The sequence below is a fragment of the Anguilla rostrata genome, chromosome 13, assembly GCF_018555375.3.
Source record: "Anguilla rostrata isolate EN2019 chromosome 13, ASM1855537v3, whole genome shotgun sequence".
NCBI classification, from domain to species: Eukaryota; Metazoa; Chordata; class Actinopteri; order Anguilliformes; family Anguillidae; genus Anguilla; species Anguilla rostrata.
In genome coordinates, this window is record NC_057945.1 from 41,713,520 (window position 1) to 41,731,107 (window position 17,588).

Below are 17,588 nucleotides of genomic sequence, written 5' to 3' on the forward strand. Positions count from 1 at the left end.
GGAAAAGAAGAAAATACATAAAAGTAAATAATGAGAAAAACTTTTAAAAGTTTTTTTTTTTATTCAGGATGGATAGAAAATGTTGTTTATTTCCCAGCTATGTTTAAATAGGAGATGGAACATGTTTTTAAAAAACTTTCTAGCAAAAGAAGAAAATACATAAGTCTATAGTCTTATGTCCAAAAAGTGAAAAATGATGAAATATTTTAAATGTTTGTTTTCTTATTCAGATGGATAGGAAATCATGTTTCTGTTGCAGTAAATGTGAAATCAAGGAATACAAATGTGTTTAATTATAGTTATGATATAAAATGTTTTTTAGAGGAAAACAGGAACATACATAAAATTATAGTCCTATGTGCAAAAAGTAAAAAATGAGAAAAACATTTTAAAGGTTGGTTTTTTATTCAGATGGATGGCAAATGTTGTTTATTTCACAATCGTGTTTAAATAAAAGATGGCACGTTTTTTTTTTAAAAACAATCTGGCAAGAATGTGTTTTAATGCAAAAGAAGAAAAAACATAAGACTATATAGTCTTATGTCCAAAAAGTGAAAAATGATGAAATGTTTCAAATGTTTGACTTCTTATTCAGATGGATAGGAAATCATGTTTATGTTGCAAGAAAGGTGAAATCAAGGAATACAAATGTGTTTAATTACATTTGTGATACAAATTGTTTTTAAGTGGAAAATTGGAACATACATAAGATTATAGTCTTATGTCTAAAAAGTGAAAAATGATGAAATGTTTTTAATGTTTGTTGTCTTATTCAGATGGATAGGAAATATTGTTTATAGAACAATCATGGTAAAATAAGAGGCAACACATATTTAAAAAAAATTTATGTTGAAATATGTGTTTCAGAAGAAAAGAATAAAATACATAAGACTATAGCCTTATGCGCAAAAAGTGAAAAATGATGAAATGTTTTAAATGTTTAATTTCTTATTCAGATGGATGGGAAATCATGTTTATGTTGCAATAAAGGTGAAATCAAGGAATACAAATGTATTTAATTACATTTGCGATATAAAATGTTTTTCAGTGGAAAACAGGAACATAGATAAAATTATAGTCCTATGTGCAAAAAGTAAAAAATGAGAAAAAAATTTTAAAGGTTGTTTTTTTTATTCTGATCGATGGCAAATGTTGTGTATTTCACAACCATGTTTAAATAGGACAGCACATGTTTTTTAAACACTAATTGGCAAAAATGTGTTTCAATGCAAAAGAAAATACATAAAACTATACAGCATTATATCCAAAAAGTGAAAAATGCTTAAATGTTTTAAATGTTTGATTTCTTATTCAGATGGATAGGAAATCATGTTTATGTTGCAATAAAGGTGAAATCAAGGAATACAAATGTGTTTAATTACATTTGTGATATAAAATGTTTTTCAGTGGAAAACAGGAACATACATAAGACTATAGTCTTATGTCTAAAAAGTGAAAATGATGAAATGTTTTTAATGTTTGTTTTCTTATTCAGATGGATAAGAAATATTGTTTATATAACAATCATGGTAAAATAAGAGGTGACACAGATTTTTAAAAAATTTTATGGCACAAAATGTGTTTCACAGGAAAAGAAGAAAATACATAAGACTATAGTCTTATGTACAAAAAGTAAAAAATGAGAAAAAAATGTAAAGGTTGTTTTTTATTCAGATGGATAGCAAATGTTGTTTATTTCACAAACATGCTTAAATCGGAGATGGCACATTTTTTAAAAAAACTTTCTGGCAAAAATTCGTTTCAGTGCTAAAGAATAAAATACATAAGACAATAGTCTTATGTCCAAAAAGTGAAAAATTATGAAATGTTTTAAATGTTTGATTTCTTATTCAGATGGATAGGAAATCATGTTTATGTTGCAATAAAGGAATACAAATGTGTTTAATTATATTTGTGATATACAATGTTTTTCAGCGGAAAATAATGTTTTTGTCTCAATAATGGTGAAATAAAGGAATCGATTTTTTTAAAACAATATCCATGAAGAACAATATGTTTTTTTAAACAAAACGATACATAAGACTATAGTCTTATGTCCAAACAAGGAAAAAGTGCAAAAACAAATTTTAAACGTCATTTTTTCACTGTTTGAAAAACTCTTATATGAACCATGTGTTTCAGTTTTTTTTACTCCAATGGATTGAGTAATATTTAGATCACAAACATTGGGCCTCATTCACCAACCGTTCTTAAGAAGAATTTTCTTCTTAAAACCCACTTAACGCCGTTTTCACAAAGATTCTGACATTCACCAATGTTTTCTTATTTGGGATTTTTTCTTAGGTAAGAACAGAATCTATGCACACTCAAGAGCAAATAATAATATTATAGGATTTAAATTACAATTATATTTTTATCATTTATAATATTTTTTAATAATTATTTTCATTATTTTACAAAGCATTAAGGTGCCAGTTTTTGTCTCAGAGGGTGTTTGCCTCAGCGGGAGTTCATCTGTAAATAAATGATAAAAATCAAACCATTGTAGTGACCTTTTACTTTTGGGGGTTTCAATTATGCAATGTTTGGTCTATACTACAAAAGCAAATGTTTAAATTTTGAATACAAACTAAGCACCTGCAGCAATATCTCCACTTCAGAACTACTGACGTTTTTCTTATGTTTGGAGTCCAGTGCTCCATCGTCTTTAGATTTTCGTTTGGGCATTATAGACATTCGCTCTCAACTTTTCTTTTCGATTTGTGTGTGTGCACACGGCCCTGCAGTCTCATGCCCTTTTATGAGGATTGGCGGGGCGTTTACCTATGCTAATTAGGAACAACTGGCACGCGCTTTCCATTTACGAGGACAGTGGGATTCATCATTTTAAGAACATATGTGCAAACAATTCTGCGGTTTAAGAACACTTCGTGAATCTGACTGTGACAAACACGCTTGCCACAGGCCACCAAAGTGGCTTTCTTTGGGGCCCTCCAGCACAGAGACACAGGGAGAAGATGTTAAAACAGTCCACATTTATTCCACGAGGGTTTGGCAAGATGGTAACGCCAAATGAGCAGATGTAAACCAGTCATGACCGAAGCTCCTGATGTGGGTGGGGATGGCAGATTTAACCTGTGCGCAGTGATTACCTCACTACGCACAGGTGCAGCCACTCCTGTTCCTGGGTCCAATTAGCCTGGCCAATTATCTAATTCTTAACCCATTATCCAATTGGCCAGGTCTAATTAGCTTGACCCAGGGCAGGTGTGGCTGCTTAAACCAGCCATCCCCACACCACATACCCCCAACGCCAAACTGAGGCCAGGGAGAATCACTGGCCGAAGCCTACCCCCCCCCCCCCACCCCCACCCCCACCCCCACACTCCCAAAGCAAAAGACAACAAACAAAAACAAAAACATGCTAAAAAAATAAAGTCAGGGTGGGGGGCCCCGGAACAGTCCAGTACATGCGGCGACCCTCCTTCAGATGACAAGGCAGCCCTTCTTCCTCCTCCCTCCTGGAGCACGGGAAGTCCTGGGCTGCTCTGCTGGCTGGTGGGGGCGTCACCGGCTTGGGCTGTTCCAGGGGCTGTGGTGGGGTGGCTGGGCTGGTGGGCTGGTGGACTGGCCTTGTGGTGCTGGGGACCAGGAACCCTCGTGGCTGTGGTGGCCGCCAGTCGGCTCTGCTGGCAGGCGGCTGCAGGCTTATCCCCTCATGGGCTCCGGGCAAACCAACCAGGCCAAAACAAAGAACTAAAAACAACCAAAACGGACGAGAAAGGAAGCAAAACGGCGCGGCCACCGCTCGTGCGCCGCCCGTGGCTGACCCGCCTTCCCGGCCAAGTCCAGCTCACGGCGCGACCACCTCTCGTGCACCGCCCGTCGCTGACCTGCCTTCTCGGCCAGGTGCAGCTCCTCAGCATCCCAGCTGAGGATTGCCTCCTTCCCCTCCCTGGTCATCTTCAGCCCCCCATTTTTGGCCCGGAGGATCCACCCGAAGCCCTGTCGGGAACACCTCAGCCGCCCCTCCTCCAGTGTGCTTCCTGGCTGGCCCTCCTGTGCCTCTTTGCCGTGCCGGAGGAGCCCCACGTTGGGCGCCACTGTGGCAAACACACCTGCCACAGGCCACCGAAGTGGCTTTCCTTGGGGCCCTCCAGCACAGAGACACAGGGAGATGATGTTAAAACAGTCCACATTTATTCCACGAGGGTTTGGCAAGATGGTAACGCCAAATGAGCAGATGTAAACCAGTCATGACCGAAGCTCCTGATGTGGGTGGGGATGGCAGATTTAACCTGTGCGCAGTGATTACCTCACTACGCACAGGTGCAGCCACTCCTGTTCCTGGGTCCAATTAGCCTGGCCAATTATCTAATTCTTAACCCATTATCCAATTGGCCAGGTCTAATTAGCTTGACCCAGGGCAGGTGTGGCTGCTTAAACCAGCCATCCCCACACCACACTGACATAAACTTTTCTTAGGATCTTTCTTAAGAACAAATTTAAGAAAAAACTTAGGAAGATATTGGTGAATGAGGCCCATTGTGTTTTAAGAAATGTGGCATGAATAATGTGTTAAAGTGGAAATCCACACTATACATCAGCATCATATTGTGTGTTCAAAAAGTTAAGCAAATAAAAAATTATTTTAAGTGTCATTTTTTCAATCAGAAGGATACGAACTCACAATATAAGAACTTTAAATGTTTTTATTTCTGAGCAGAGATAATTCTCCCCTTATAATAACCAGGCACCAAAAGATACACTATATGACCAAAACTGTCTGGACACCCTTTGTTCTACACATATTTTTCATGGTTTGGGCTCGGCCCCTTCATGCCAGTGAAGACAAATCCTACAGCATACAATCACATTCCAGATGATTCTGAGCTTCCACCTACAGTTTGGAGAAGGTTCTTTTACTTTTTCAGCATGACAATACCCCCGGGCACACAGCGAGGTCCATGTAGAAATTGTTTTGTTGAGAATGGTGTGGAAGGACTTGACTGGCCAGCACAGAGCCCTGACCTCAACCCCATCCAACACCTTTGGGATCAATTGGAAAGCTGCAAGCCAGGCTTAATTGCAGAAGCAGTGCTCAACCTCACTAATGCTCTTCTGGTTGATTGGATGCAAATCCCTGTAGCAATGCACCAACATCAAATACAAAGTCTTCCCAGGAGAGTGGAGGTTGTCATAGCAGCAAAGGATGGACTAACACCATATTAATGCCCATAATTTTGGATGTCAGGTGTCCACGTACAGTTCGACACTTACACACAACAATGTGGCCAATCCCAAACTGAAGAAAACGGTCAAAAAGTGTTTTATAAATGACATGATTGCCATAACGTTTATCAGCTTGAATTTATTGATGAATAATGTTCTTGTACTGTTTTTGATTGTATTGTTTTTACAGTTTGCATTGTTTTTATGATTATATTGCTCTTATGATTTTATTGTTTTAATGATTTGTATTGTTTTTTATCACTGTATGAATATTTGTAACCAGGGCACCATCGCAGATGAGACCTTGGTCTCAATAGGTTCCCCTGGGTAAATAAATAATAATAATAATAATAATAATAATAATAATAAATAATGATTCTATATGTGACTGGTACATGGTTAATATATAAGCATATTGTAAAATTCAATAAAGTAAGTAATTGGTTAAGTCCAATCATATTGCATGAATACTGAATAAGTGCACACTTACCTCTAGTCTTAAACATTACATAAACAAGCTCTTAATATTTATTTAGTCTTTATAAAGCAGGTGTTTGTCCCAGTTCCATTGATAATTTATAGCATTAAAAGTTCATGTAATATCTCAATGTATACAAAACTGTTGGTCATGTCATCCGCTCACAAAGTCTTTGAAACAAGCAAAGCAGTTCCGGAATTAAAAAGCATGCAGCCAACATGGAAAAAGGCCAAATTATGATCTATCACTAAACCTGGCATAGGCCTGCTTTACAGACTGTGCGTATAAGTGAGTAATATGCTTTTAGTGTTTCTAATTAAGTGCATTTTCTCTCTTAGGAAACAGTTATAGAAAATTGCCTGTTATGTAATGTTAGATAATGGACTGTATTTATATTCTTTCCAAACTAAGTTGCTCTGAATAAGAATGTCTGTGATTTCATGGTAAATTATCTTATTAGCAAACTTTCCATTGCCTTGCCTGCCTAACTAGCCTTAGCCTGCTAGTGTTGCCATACTCTATGCTTACTCCGTAGCTTAATGTATGTGCTGTAAAAACTGTGTGGGTACACGTAGCATTCACTGCACAGAAAACATCACACGTGGCTTCACTGCATCTCTCTAACAGTGTCTTATGTACAGTGCAAGCTCTCCCCCATCCCCTCGTCCCCCATCCCCTCGTGCCCCCTCCCCCCTTGTCCCCCCAGGGAAAGAGTGACCTGGCCTTAATATGGATGTTCCTGTTTTTCCCTTATGATGACTCCAGATATTCCAGCTGAAAGGAAGTCTGAGTGCTGCTGCCAGTCGGGCTCACAGCCTGGAAGCTGTGTCTGATCAAAACATTCCCTTTTTTTTCCATTTTCTACGTCACTCAGCAGTCGGTGGTCAGGAGGCGATGATGAAGGTGATGAATGATGAAGAGGACTCTAACTGAATACACTCATTTGCCTCCAGACGGTTTGCTTTTCTGAAAGTCGCTCTGTCCTCATTAACAGCCTGGCTGTCACTTTAACCCAGAAATGTACCACAAAAGGTTTTAAAAACCTAGCAAAGCCAAACCCAACAACATCAAACACAACAATGTTTAATCCAACAACATCTAACCCAACAACGTCTAACCCTACAACATCAAACACAACAACATCTAACCCAACAACAAGGGACTGCAGAGACATTTATTACTAAAGGTTTACGTGTCCTGGTTTCACTATATTTGGGCCAGACATTTTCTCATGTGTTTCTAACAAGAGGATTCATTTTTAAACTTCCCTTCACTTGCATAAATTAAGAGAAGCTTTACTGAAGAGAGCTGCCACTCAAGATTAGCGTAAAGGTCTCGGGGGCTCGAAACACCAGGCATTTATAAGGCCCAAATGAATTTCAATAACACATCAATTAAAAGGACACAAATCGAGAGAAAAAAAAATGAAACACTTTATTGAATCCAAAACAGTGGTAAATTACAAATTTTACATTTGAAACAATGTGCATTATGTGGAACAGTACCTATGTTTGAGCAGTACATTGTGGCAGCACCCTCATTCTCTGCACGGTGGTTCTGAAGGTAAGGGACCTGTTCAAACACACAGGCTCTGCACGGTGGTTCTGAAGGTAAGGGACCTGTTCAAACACACAGGCTCTGCACGGTGGTTCTGAAGGTAAGGGACCTGTTCAAACACACAGGCTCTGCACGGTGGTTCTGAAGGTAAGGGACCTGTTCAAACACACAGGCTCTGCACGGTGGTTCTGAAGGTAAGGGACCTGTTCAAACACACAGGCTCTGCACGGTGGTTCTGAAGGTAAGGGACCTGTTCAAACACACAGGCTCTGCACGGTGGTTCTGAAGGTAAGGGACCTGTTCAAACACACAGGCTCTGCACGGTGGTTCTGAAGGTAAGGGACCTGTTCAAACACACAGGCTCTGCACGGTGGTTCTGAAGGTAAGGGACCTGTTCAAACACACAGGCTCTGCGAATGCAACCTGAGCTGCAAAACAGTGTTGCCATGGAGCTAACTGAAAACTGCTTTGGCGGGACACTAAGGAACTTGTGTCATGTGAAAAATATGTTATTGTTTCCAGGGCCAGTTTATAAAGTAGTCCTGGAAGGGGAGGAATACGGACCTGTACTCCACTCCATGGTTTAAATTCATAAGAGAAACTGAAAACTGTTTTTTACACTCAATTCCACACACTACTGTTGTGAGCCTCAAGACATTAACTGACTGCATTCTTAAAAATGTCACCAAAGGTCATTCTAAATATCACATTTAATTTGGCTAAAGTCTTTTCAAGGAAAAGGCAAGCAGCCATTATCAGGCATAAAATATTAGCAATGGTCCATACTTTATTTAATTTATTTTTAAAAAACATATTTTCTCCTGATTTGGGAAATATTTCTTTACATTATGTGATTCCTTGTTATAAGAAATTAGCCATCTAAAAAAGCAACATTAACAATAAAATGCCTTATACAAACATCAAGAATAAAAGGCTTTTAAAATTAAAAATAACAGACTTCATACACAGTTGTACATATACCCTTATAACACACAATAAACAAAGAGCTGGCGCATTCTTGAAAATGTGCTCACAAATGCATGTGTGTGTGTATGTTTGTCTTTGTATACGAGTGTGTATGAAATGACTCGCAAGCGGAATGGAATATTTTAGATCGAGAAGGCAGCTGTGCTCTGTGCATCGCACACCCAGGCAGAGCGCCTTCCAGGGTGATGTAATGGCTGAATCTCCGGGTGTTCTGAAGCCACAGTGAGTCATGTCTCTGCCCCGCAGCCTGCAGAAATCCATGCATTTTAACCCCTAGGCAGATGCTACTTTTATGTATAGTTTCAAAGGAGGAGTTCCTTGCAACAACCATTTCACAGTCCTGCTAAAGCAGTCTTTGTGTGGGCTGCACAGTGCTAGTGTGTGTGAGGGCTGGGATGAGGCTGGTGCTTAAACTGTGTGTGTGTGTGTGTGTGTGTGTGTGTGTGCATGTGTGTGCGTGTGAGTGTGAGTGTGAGTGTCTGTGTGCGTGTGCGTGTGCGTGTGCGTGTGCATGTGTGTGTGTGTGTGTGCGTGTGAGTGTGCGTGTGGGTGTGCGTGTGGGTGTGTGCCTGTGTGTGTATGCACGTGGGCGTGTGAGTGTGTGTGTGCGTGTGAGTGTGCGTGTGGGTGTGTGCATGTGCATGCGTGCGTGTGTGTGTGTGTGTGGTCACACTCAGACTAGAATGTGGTGGGATAGCTGAGACAGGTATAGAGACTAGTGAGACTACGTTGTAATTCTGAAATAATGCCTTCAATACGAAGGGCTGTCACCATGGTGAAGTGGCTCAGACAGAGGTGTCTCTGGGCATTAGGCTGGGGTTGAACTGCACTAAATGCATGGCACTGGCATCACAAAGAATACGCCGTAGAGCACTGTAAAATGATTATTTCACCTGTGTGTAAAAGGTAAGTAAGCAGGAGTTTTAAATACTCCAGTTTGGACAAGCTCATTTGTCAGTTCTTAAATTAGTTCATCACTGACATGTGAAAATGATTTATTAAAATGCAGAAACCTTCGACTTAGAGCAGTTAAAATGCTGAGGTCTAATCTAAAGATTATTTTTATGTGCGCATGGCTGTTTTCATTATACACAAACAATAGGGGAGCACCGTTCTAAAATCAGCTATATTCATGCAAAAGGAAGTGCAGCCTCTGTTAAGATAGCAGTGAGACTATGCTGACACAGCAATGAGACCAGACTCCACTGAGACAGCAATGAGACTAGACTCTACTGAGACAGCACTGAGACAGCACTGAGACTCCACTGAGACAGCAATGAGACTAAACTCCACTGAGACAGCAATGAGACTGGGCTCTACTGAGACAGCAATGAGACTAAACTCCACTGAGACAGCAATGAGACTCCACTGAGACAGAAATGAAACAGTATTGGAACTCCACTGAGACAGCAATGAGACTAAACTCCACTGAGACAGCAATGAGACTGGACTCTACTGAGACAGCAATGAGACAAGACTCCACTGAGACAGCAATGAGACTAAACTCCACTGAGACAGCAATGAGACTCCACTGAGACAGCAATGAGACTCCACTGAGACAACACTGAAACTCCACTGATACAGCACTGAGACTCCACTGAGACAGCACTGAGACTCCACTGAGACAGCACTGAGACTCCGCTGAGACACCGGTTATATATACAGATGATGCAGTACTCGCAGGCACATCACCCAGTCTGGGGGCAGTTGGTGGGAGTCCATCTTGTTCCCATCTAACCTGAGGATTCTCAAGCGGGAGTAGTCCAGCGGACCCACTGTCCTGCAGAAACTTGTCACATTAAACTCTAGGGGGAACAAGAAAAGGGTTCAAAGCCAGGAATGCTGAACACTCACCTGAACACCAACACAGTGACACAGTCAGCTCAGTTTGTGCAGTAAAGACAGGTTTTACCTGATGTACTGTGCTAAAAATATAAACATGTTAAAATAAACACACACATAAATTCAAGTAAATAGAACCAGAGACACCAGTGTTTTTTTTTTTTTTTTAGATCTCACACATTGTTTTGTGTGTAAAGCAGACGGTGAGAAAGCAGAGGAGTTGGGATTTGTCAGGTGATGGATCTCTGAGGCGCGGGTTCGAGCAGCTGTCAGCGGATGCCCGAACGGCTGCAGTCACGGCTGCTGGATCTGTGCACGGAACACGCAGATCCAGCAGACGAGGACACATCTCAAAAGACCAGTCGTCTTCCTGACCTTCCTGAGAGTTATAAACACACCACCAGATGATTTGTGTCAAGTAGAACAGTCAAGCCATTTATGCTTTTCCCAGAAATAAATAGTGGAATTGAATGTGGCAAATAATTGAAGTGTTCACCAGTGAGGTAGTGCTGTATCCCTCCGGCTTGCATTAATCAAGACTGATGTGCCTGACTGGAGTCTAGTCTGTTATGAATGGCCTCTGTAATCCAGCCCTAGCATCCAGTGCTAACATCTACTGGTAGCATCCAGTACTAGCATGGAGTGCTAACATCCAACGCCAGCAGACCACAATGAGGACAGAGAAAGAACATATTGGGCTCCTGGTGCACAAGGGTTCCCCTGGTGGATGGCTTGCAGATGTTCCCAGACCAACCAACCCCCCCTCCCCCCAGCTAACTCCCTTTTCCTTCACATCTTCCTCCCCGCATCCTGAATCCACGCCCCCTTCAAACAGAGCAATGACGCAGCTGACAAATGGGTTTGGTTTTTCAAGGATCACGTCACACCATCATTTTTTCCATTTCTATTCTTCAACAAATCCAAATTCTCAGCCAATCATATTTTAAGAAAGACTGCGCCTTGCCTCTTGACACCACCCCTACTTCTACCTGAAGGAAGTGTGGCCAGGAGCTCTATCTATGCACGTTCAGTGGCCACGCTATGGCTAGCAGTCTCAGGGCACATCTGCGAACTCCCTGCAGAACCTTCAGAGCTGGCCACCTGGGCTCTGATCTCACGCAGAGCACAGATGTCCCGTGGAATTGGCCTGTGCAGTGTGTGGCGGAATTGGCAGTTTGCAGGCCATATGTTGAAACCCCACCCACCTAAACTAGCTGGTTGTTTATAGAAGCAGTGAACTCAGCACCCAAGGCCCGACCCTCCTCCGGTCCATCTGCTGGATGCTGGAAGACTGGCTGCCAACCGCAAACAGAGCCGAGTCTCCCTGTGCGTCAGACCGTGCTGTGGGGCAGACTGTGCTTGACTCTCCCAGCAGACTGTGCTGTGGGGCAGACTGTGCTTGACTCTCCCAGCAGACTGTGCTGTGGGGCAGACTGTGCTTGACTCTCCCAGCAGACTGTGCTGTGGGGCAGACTGTGCTTGACTCTCCCAGCAGACTGTGCTGTGGGGCAGACTGTGCTTGACTCTCCCAGCAGACTGTGCTGTGGGGTGCTGTGCTTGACTCTCCCAGCAGACTGTGCTGTGGGGTGCTGTGCTTGACTCTCTCAGCAGACTGTGCTGTGGGTCATTGTGCTTGACTATCCCAGCAGATGGGAGTCATTGGATGATATTTCTCTTTTGCCAAAAATGTGACTGAAACATGGTTCCCAGCCAAATAAGATTTTATCATTTGTCAGCTCATATCCTGTTGATATGTCATTGCCTTTATTGCATTTCCATTAAAACTGAGTATTTATCTTCATTTTCCATTTTCCACATTTGTCTGAAGTGTGCAGTTGATTTGTAAATGTAAAACCACCCTTTTCAAAAAAAGAGGAAAAACGGACTATTCTGCAATGGCTGCCAATACATGATTTAACCAAAACTCAAACAACTCCCCATGCTTCTCTCAACATGACCTGTCTCCAAATGCTTTTAATCAGCAAATGACTGACCAATGACCAATAACAAGACTGTGACTCATGTATGTTTGGGTCATTCTAAGGAAGCATATCTTACCATGGATTAGATTGGCCTCCAGGTACAGGTAGAGGAGCGTATTAGGCACCACGGGGGTGGAGGTGAGCAGGTTGTAGGAGAGGTCCAGCTCCACCAGGGAGGACAGGTTGAGGGCCGCGGGCGGCAGGCCCGGGCTGTGCAGCTGGTTGTGGCTGAGACGCAGGTAACGGAGGCTCTGGAAGCCCCGCAGGCTGTCCCGGGACAGGCCCCGGAGCTGGTTATGGGACAGGTACAGCTGCTGCACGGACGGGGGCAGGTGTTTGGGGAACACCTCCAGGAGGTTGTGACTGAGGTCCAGCAGGATGACGGATGACAGGCCTGAGGCGACAGGGAGGCAGTGAGTGGAAAGAGAGGGGCCGGGTCTTCAGTCCTGAGCTCCAGGATAAGGGTTAGGCCTGAGCTCCAGGGTTAGGGTTAGCTCTGAGCTCCAGGGTTAGGGTTAGCTCTGAGCTCCAGGGTTAGGGTTAGCGCTGAGCTCCAGGGTTAGAGTTAGGTTAGCTCTGAGCTCCAGGGTTAGAGTTAGGTTAGCTCTGAGCTCCAGGGTTAGAGTTAGCTCTGAGCTCCACGGTTAGGTTAGCTCTGAGCTCCAGGGTTAGAGTTAGGTTAGCTCTGAGCTCCAGGGTTAGAGTTAGGTTAGCTCTGAGCTCCAGGGTTAGAGTTAGCTCTAAACTCCAGGGTTAGCTCTGAGCTCCAGGATTAGGGTTAGGTTAGCTCTGAGCTCCAGGGTTAGAGTTAGGTTAGCTCTGAGCTCCAGGGTTAGAGTTAGGTTAGCTCTGAGCTCTAGGGTTAGAGTTAGCTCAGAGCTCCAGGGTTAGGGTTAGGGTTAGCTCTGAGCTCCAGGATTAGGGTTAGGTAAGCTCTGAGCTCCAGGATTAGGGTTAGGTGAGCTCTAGGGTTAGGGTTAGGGTTAGGGTTAGGGTTAGGGTTAGGTGAGCTCTAGGGTTAGGGTTAGGGTTAGGGCTAGGGCTAGGGCTAGGGCTAGGGTTAGGGCTAGGGTTAGGGTTAGGGTTAGGGCTAGGGCTAGGGCTAGGGCTAGGGCTAGGGCTAGGGCTAGGGCTAGGGCTAGGGTTAGGGTTAGGGTTAGGGCTAGGGCTAGGGCTTGGGCTTGGGCTTGGGCTTGGGCTTGGGCTTGGGCTTGGGCTAGGACTAGGGCTAGGGCTAGGGTTTGGGCTAGGGCTAAGGCTAGGGCTGAGGCTAGGGCTAGGGTTAGGGTTAGGGGTACGGGTAGGGGTATGGTTAAGGTTAGGGCTAGGGGTAGGGGTAGGGGTAAGGTTAGGGCTAGGGTTAGGGCTAGGGCTAGGGCTAGGGTTAGGGTTAGGGTTTGAGTTTGGGTTTGGGTTAGGGTTTGCGTTAGGGTTAGTGGTTAGGGTTCGGGTTAGGGGTAGGGTTAGTGAGGGAGCCCATTCTCTGCCAAACACAGCGCACTGAGGTAGGACTGACAGAACGAAGGCTATGTGGGTGTGGCCTCATGCTTAAACAAACCCAAGAGCCACAAACGACTTGTTTGAGAGCAACCTACCTGTGAAGTCAGCCTCTCCCAAAGCTAGGGTTAGAGTTATGGTTTGGGTTAGGGTTACAGCTAGGGTTAGGATTAGGGTTAGGGTTACAGCTAGGGTTCGGGTTAGGGTTACAGCTTGGATAAGGGTTAGGGTTACAGCTAGGGTTAGGATTAGGGTTAGGGTTACAGCTAGGGTTAAGGTTAGGGTTTCAGCTAGGGTTAGGGTTTGGGTTAGGGTTACAGCTTGGGTAAGGGTTAGTGTTACAGCTAGGGTATGGGTTAAAGTTACAGCTAGGGTTAGGATTAGGGTTAGGGTTACAGCTAGGGTTAGGGTTAGAGTTATGGCTACGGTTAGGGTTAGGGTTAGGCAATGAGCTAGGGTTAGCAGTAGGGTTACAGCTAGGGTTTGGGTTAGGATTTCAGCTAGGGTTTGGGTTAGGGTTACAGCCAGGGTTACGCTTTTGGTTAGAGCTAGGGCAAGGGTTAGGGGTAGGGGTAGGGGTAGAGCTAGGGCTCGGGCTAGTGCTAGGGTTATGGCTAGGGCTTGGGCTTGGGCTAGGGCTAGGGCTAGGGCTAGGGCTAGGGTTTGGGCTAGGGCTAAGGCTAGGGCTAGGGTTAGGGTTAGGGGTAGGGGTAAGGCTAGGGCTAGGGTTAGGGTTAGGGGTAGGGTTCGGGTTAGGGGTAGGGTTAGTGAGGGAGTCCATTCTCTCCCCGACACAGCGCACTGAGGTAGGACTGACAGAACGAAGGCTGTGTGGGTGTGGCCTCATGCTTAAACAAACCCAAGAGCCACAAACGACTCATTTGAGAGCAACCTACCTGTGAAGTCAGCCTCTCCCAAAGCTAGGGTTAGAGTTATGGTTTGGGTTAGGGTTACAGCTAGGGTTAGGATTAGGGTTAGGGTTACAGCTAGGGTTAAGGTTAGGGTTTCAGCTAGGGTTAGGGTTTGGGTTAGGGTTACCGCTTGGGTAAGGGTTAGTGTTACAGCTAGGGTTTGGGTTAAAGTTACAGCTAGGGTTAGGATTAGGGTTAGGGTTACAGCTAGGGTTAGGGTTAGAGTTTCTGCTAGGGTTAGGGTTAGGGTTATGGCTACGGTTAGGGTTAGGGTTAGGCAATGAACTAGGGTTAGCAGTCGGGTTACAGCTAGGGTTTGGGTTAGGATTTCAGCTAGGGGTTGGGTTAGGGTTACAGCCAGGGTTACGCTTTTGGTTACAGCTAGGGCTAGGGTTAGGGGTAGGGGTAGCGGTAGGGCTAGGGCTCGGGCTAGGGCTCGGGCTAGTGCTAGGGTTATGGCTAGGGCTAGGGCTAGGGCTAGGGCTAGGGTTTGGGCTAGGGCTAAGGCTAGGGCTAGGGTTAGGGTTAGGGGTAGGGGTAAGTTTAGGGCTAGGGCTAGGGCTAGGGTTAGGGTTAGGGTTCGAGTTTGGGTTCGGGTTCAGGTTAGGGTTTGCGTTAGGGTTAGTGGTTAGGGTTAGGGTTAGGGGTAGGGTTCGGATTAGGGGTAGGTGTAGTGAGGGAGGCCATTCTCTGCCAGACACAGCGCACTGAGGTAGGACTGACAGAACGAAGGCTGTGTGGGTGCGGCCTCATGCTTAAACAAACCCAAGAGCCACAAACGACTCGTTTGAGAGCAACCTACCTGTGAAGTCAGCCTTTCCCAACACCTTGAGCCGGTTTCCCTGGAGCAGCAGCAGGGAGAGGTGGGGGAGGTTTCGGAAGGCGCCGTGGGGGATCCGGCCGATGCGGTTGTGGGCGAGCCGGAGCTGCTTAAGCCCCCCCGGCAGCCCCGAGGGCACCTCCGTCAGGCGGTTGTGATTGAGGAAGAGGTTCTCCAGCCGGGACAGGTTGGCCAGCAAGGCGTCCGGCAGGCGGTCGCTCAGCAGCTGGTTCCGATCCAGGAAGAGCCAGCGCATTTGGGTGGCGTTGCTGAAGGCGTCGGGCTGCAGTCCGGAGATGTTGTTGTTCTGGAGGAAGAGGTACTGGGTCCCGGCTGGCAGGCTGGCTGGAGCGCTGCCCAGCCCCCGCTGGTCGCAGTACAGTGCCGAGGGCCACTGGATGGGACAGTCACACTCCGCCGGGCAGCCCTCGTCCTCCACGGCCTGGTACCCGCCCAGGATGCGCCCCCGCAGGCTGAGCACGCTGGGCTCCCCCCGGGCCCGGTCGATCCAGACGGGAACCCCCCCATAGTCATGGTCCAGGGTGGAGGCCCAGATGAGCCCAAACACAGACAGCAGCAGCACAGTGGGCCTGGCGTCCATAACGAGCTCCAGCCCGTTCTCCCGCTCTGCACCCTAAACACGCCATGCCAACAAAACACACATTTCAGCTCATTTTGCTTTTGTCCAAAAAGTAATTTCTGGTGACATAAATTTCCATCCTTACTTTTCCCCTCTGTACTCTCCCACATTTCTCTCAGCCACTCAGTTCTAAGACTACAGACTACAGAGAGATAGGACCTACAGACTACAGAGAGACAGGACCTACAGACTACAGAGAGACAGGACCTACAGACTACAGAGAGATAGGACCTACAGACTACAGAGAGACAGGACCTACAGACTACAGAGAGACAGGACCTACAGACTACAGAGAGGCAGGACCTACAGACTACAGCGAGGCAGGACCTACAGACTACAGAGAGGCAGGACCTACAGACTACAGAGAGACAGGACATACAGACTACAGAGAGACAGGACCTACAGACTACAGAGAGGCAGGACCTACAGACTACAGAGAGGCAGGACCTACAGACTACAGAGAGACAGGACCTACAGACTACAGAGAGGCAGGACCTACAGACTACAGAGAGCCAGGACCTACAGACTACAGAGAGACAGGACCTACAGACTAAAGTCAATTGCACCATCTGGCTGGAGTTACTCCTTGATTTTTTCATGAATGTACTGTACAGGATACACATTACGTAACACACTAAAATGTAACGTGGCTGATACTAAAGCCCATTTTTGCTCATTTCAAAAATGCATTATTGTAAACTGACCTCTCTGAATGACATAACAAATTTAGTGTATCAGTTCAGCTCTTTCCCTTCCTGAAAATATCCAAAACACTCCCCCAATGTTTTCAATGCTTCAGTGCCTCAGTGTATGTAATTACAGTGGGGCTGAGAGATAATTCACATGGCTTCTGACACTGCAGGGAACAGAAATACTTATCAGACAAAGAAAACAGTGTCTTTTATTTGTGTTTCAGAGCAGCCAAAATAAACTGCATGCAGCAGGGGCACATTAAATCACCCCTCCCCTACCCCCCTAGCAGTCTGGATCTGCACCCTGTGGAGAAAGAGAGCACATACCTGCCTGCAGCTCTTCAGTGGTAAGCGTTCCCCTGTAGCGGTGCTGAGCTAGCAGTGCGGAGCTAGCTCCTCTCCTGGTTGTTAGCGTTCCCCTGTAGCGGTGCTGAGCTAGCAGTGCAGAGTTAGCTCCTCTCCTGGTTGTTAGCGCTCCCCTGTAGCGGTGCTGAGCTAGCTCTCCTGGTTGTTAGCGCTCCCCTGTAGCGGTGCTGAGCTAGCTCTCCTGGGGCGCGCTGGTTGTTCTGCGAGGCGTGGTGTCGCGCTCACACGGCCACCGCTGGTCTCCACGTCCTCGCATGGCCAGGACCCAGACCCCTCTGGCCTCTCCAGACCCAGCTGCTCTGCCCGTCCCACCGGATTCCTCAGCGCACGCAGCGCGCTGCCCCAACATTTGGTGGAAATCTGTTTTCTGACACGGCAGTAAAAAAAAAAGAAGGAAAAAAATTGAAGATCTGAAGGAGAAGAGGGAAGCTTGTTCCAATAAAGACCTCGTCAGGCAGTTTTTCTGCTTTAAATAATATCCTCATGTCTCTTGCCGTTATGCTATTTTGTGAAACGTTGAATATGGATGAATTTCCATTTGAGGCCAAGATAATGTAACAGTTATAAGAAGAATCATAAAAAGGAAGTTTTTAATGAATGGTTTCTGAAACCGTGGCAGTGTG

The 17,588-nt window shown here is 45.4% G+C and overlaps 1 protein-coding gene across 1 annotated transcript; it reads right to left on the bottom strand.

Annotated features, from left to right (window-relative positions):
* Window positions 1-8,523: 8,523 nt before the first annotated feature.
* zgc:113307 (uncharacterized protein LOC553753 homolog) lies at window positions 8,524-17,319 on the bottom strand. Its single transcript, XM_064305760.1, has 5 exons — window positions 17,193-17,319; window positions 16,927-17,156; window positions 15,250-15,901; window positions 12,116-12,433; window positions 8,524-10,020 (listed from the first exon to the last, which is right to left on the bottom strand). Exons 3-5 carry the CDS (start codon window positions 15,866-15,868, stop codon window positions 9,869-9,871), a joined length of 1,089 nt encoding a protein of 362 aa, XP_064161830.1. The 5' UTR covers window positions 15,869-15,901; window positions 16,927-17,156; window positions 17,193-17,319; the 3' UTR covers window positions 8,524-9,868.
* Window positions 17,320-17,588: the final 269 nt, after the last annotated feature.

What these genes read in the sequence shown, in the direction of transcription:
- zgc:113307 (XM_064305760.1), bottom strand. Translation starts at nt 15,868, where the DNA reads ATGGACGCCAGGCCCACTGTGCTGCTGCTGTCTGTGTTTGGGCTCATC. An exon ending in GGGAAAGGCTGACTTCACAG is followed by an intron (nt 12,434 to 15,249) that starts GTAGGTTGCTCT and finishes CTGTCGCCTCAG; the next exon opens with GCCTGTCATCCGTCATCCTG. An exon ending in GGAGGCCAATCTAATCCATG is followed by an intron (nt 10,021 to 12,115) that starts GTAAGATATGCT and finishes TGTTCCCCCTAG; the next exon opens with AGTTTAATGTGACAAGTTTC.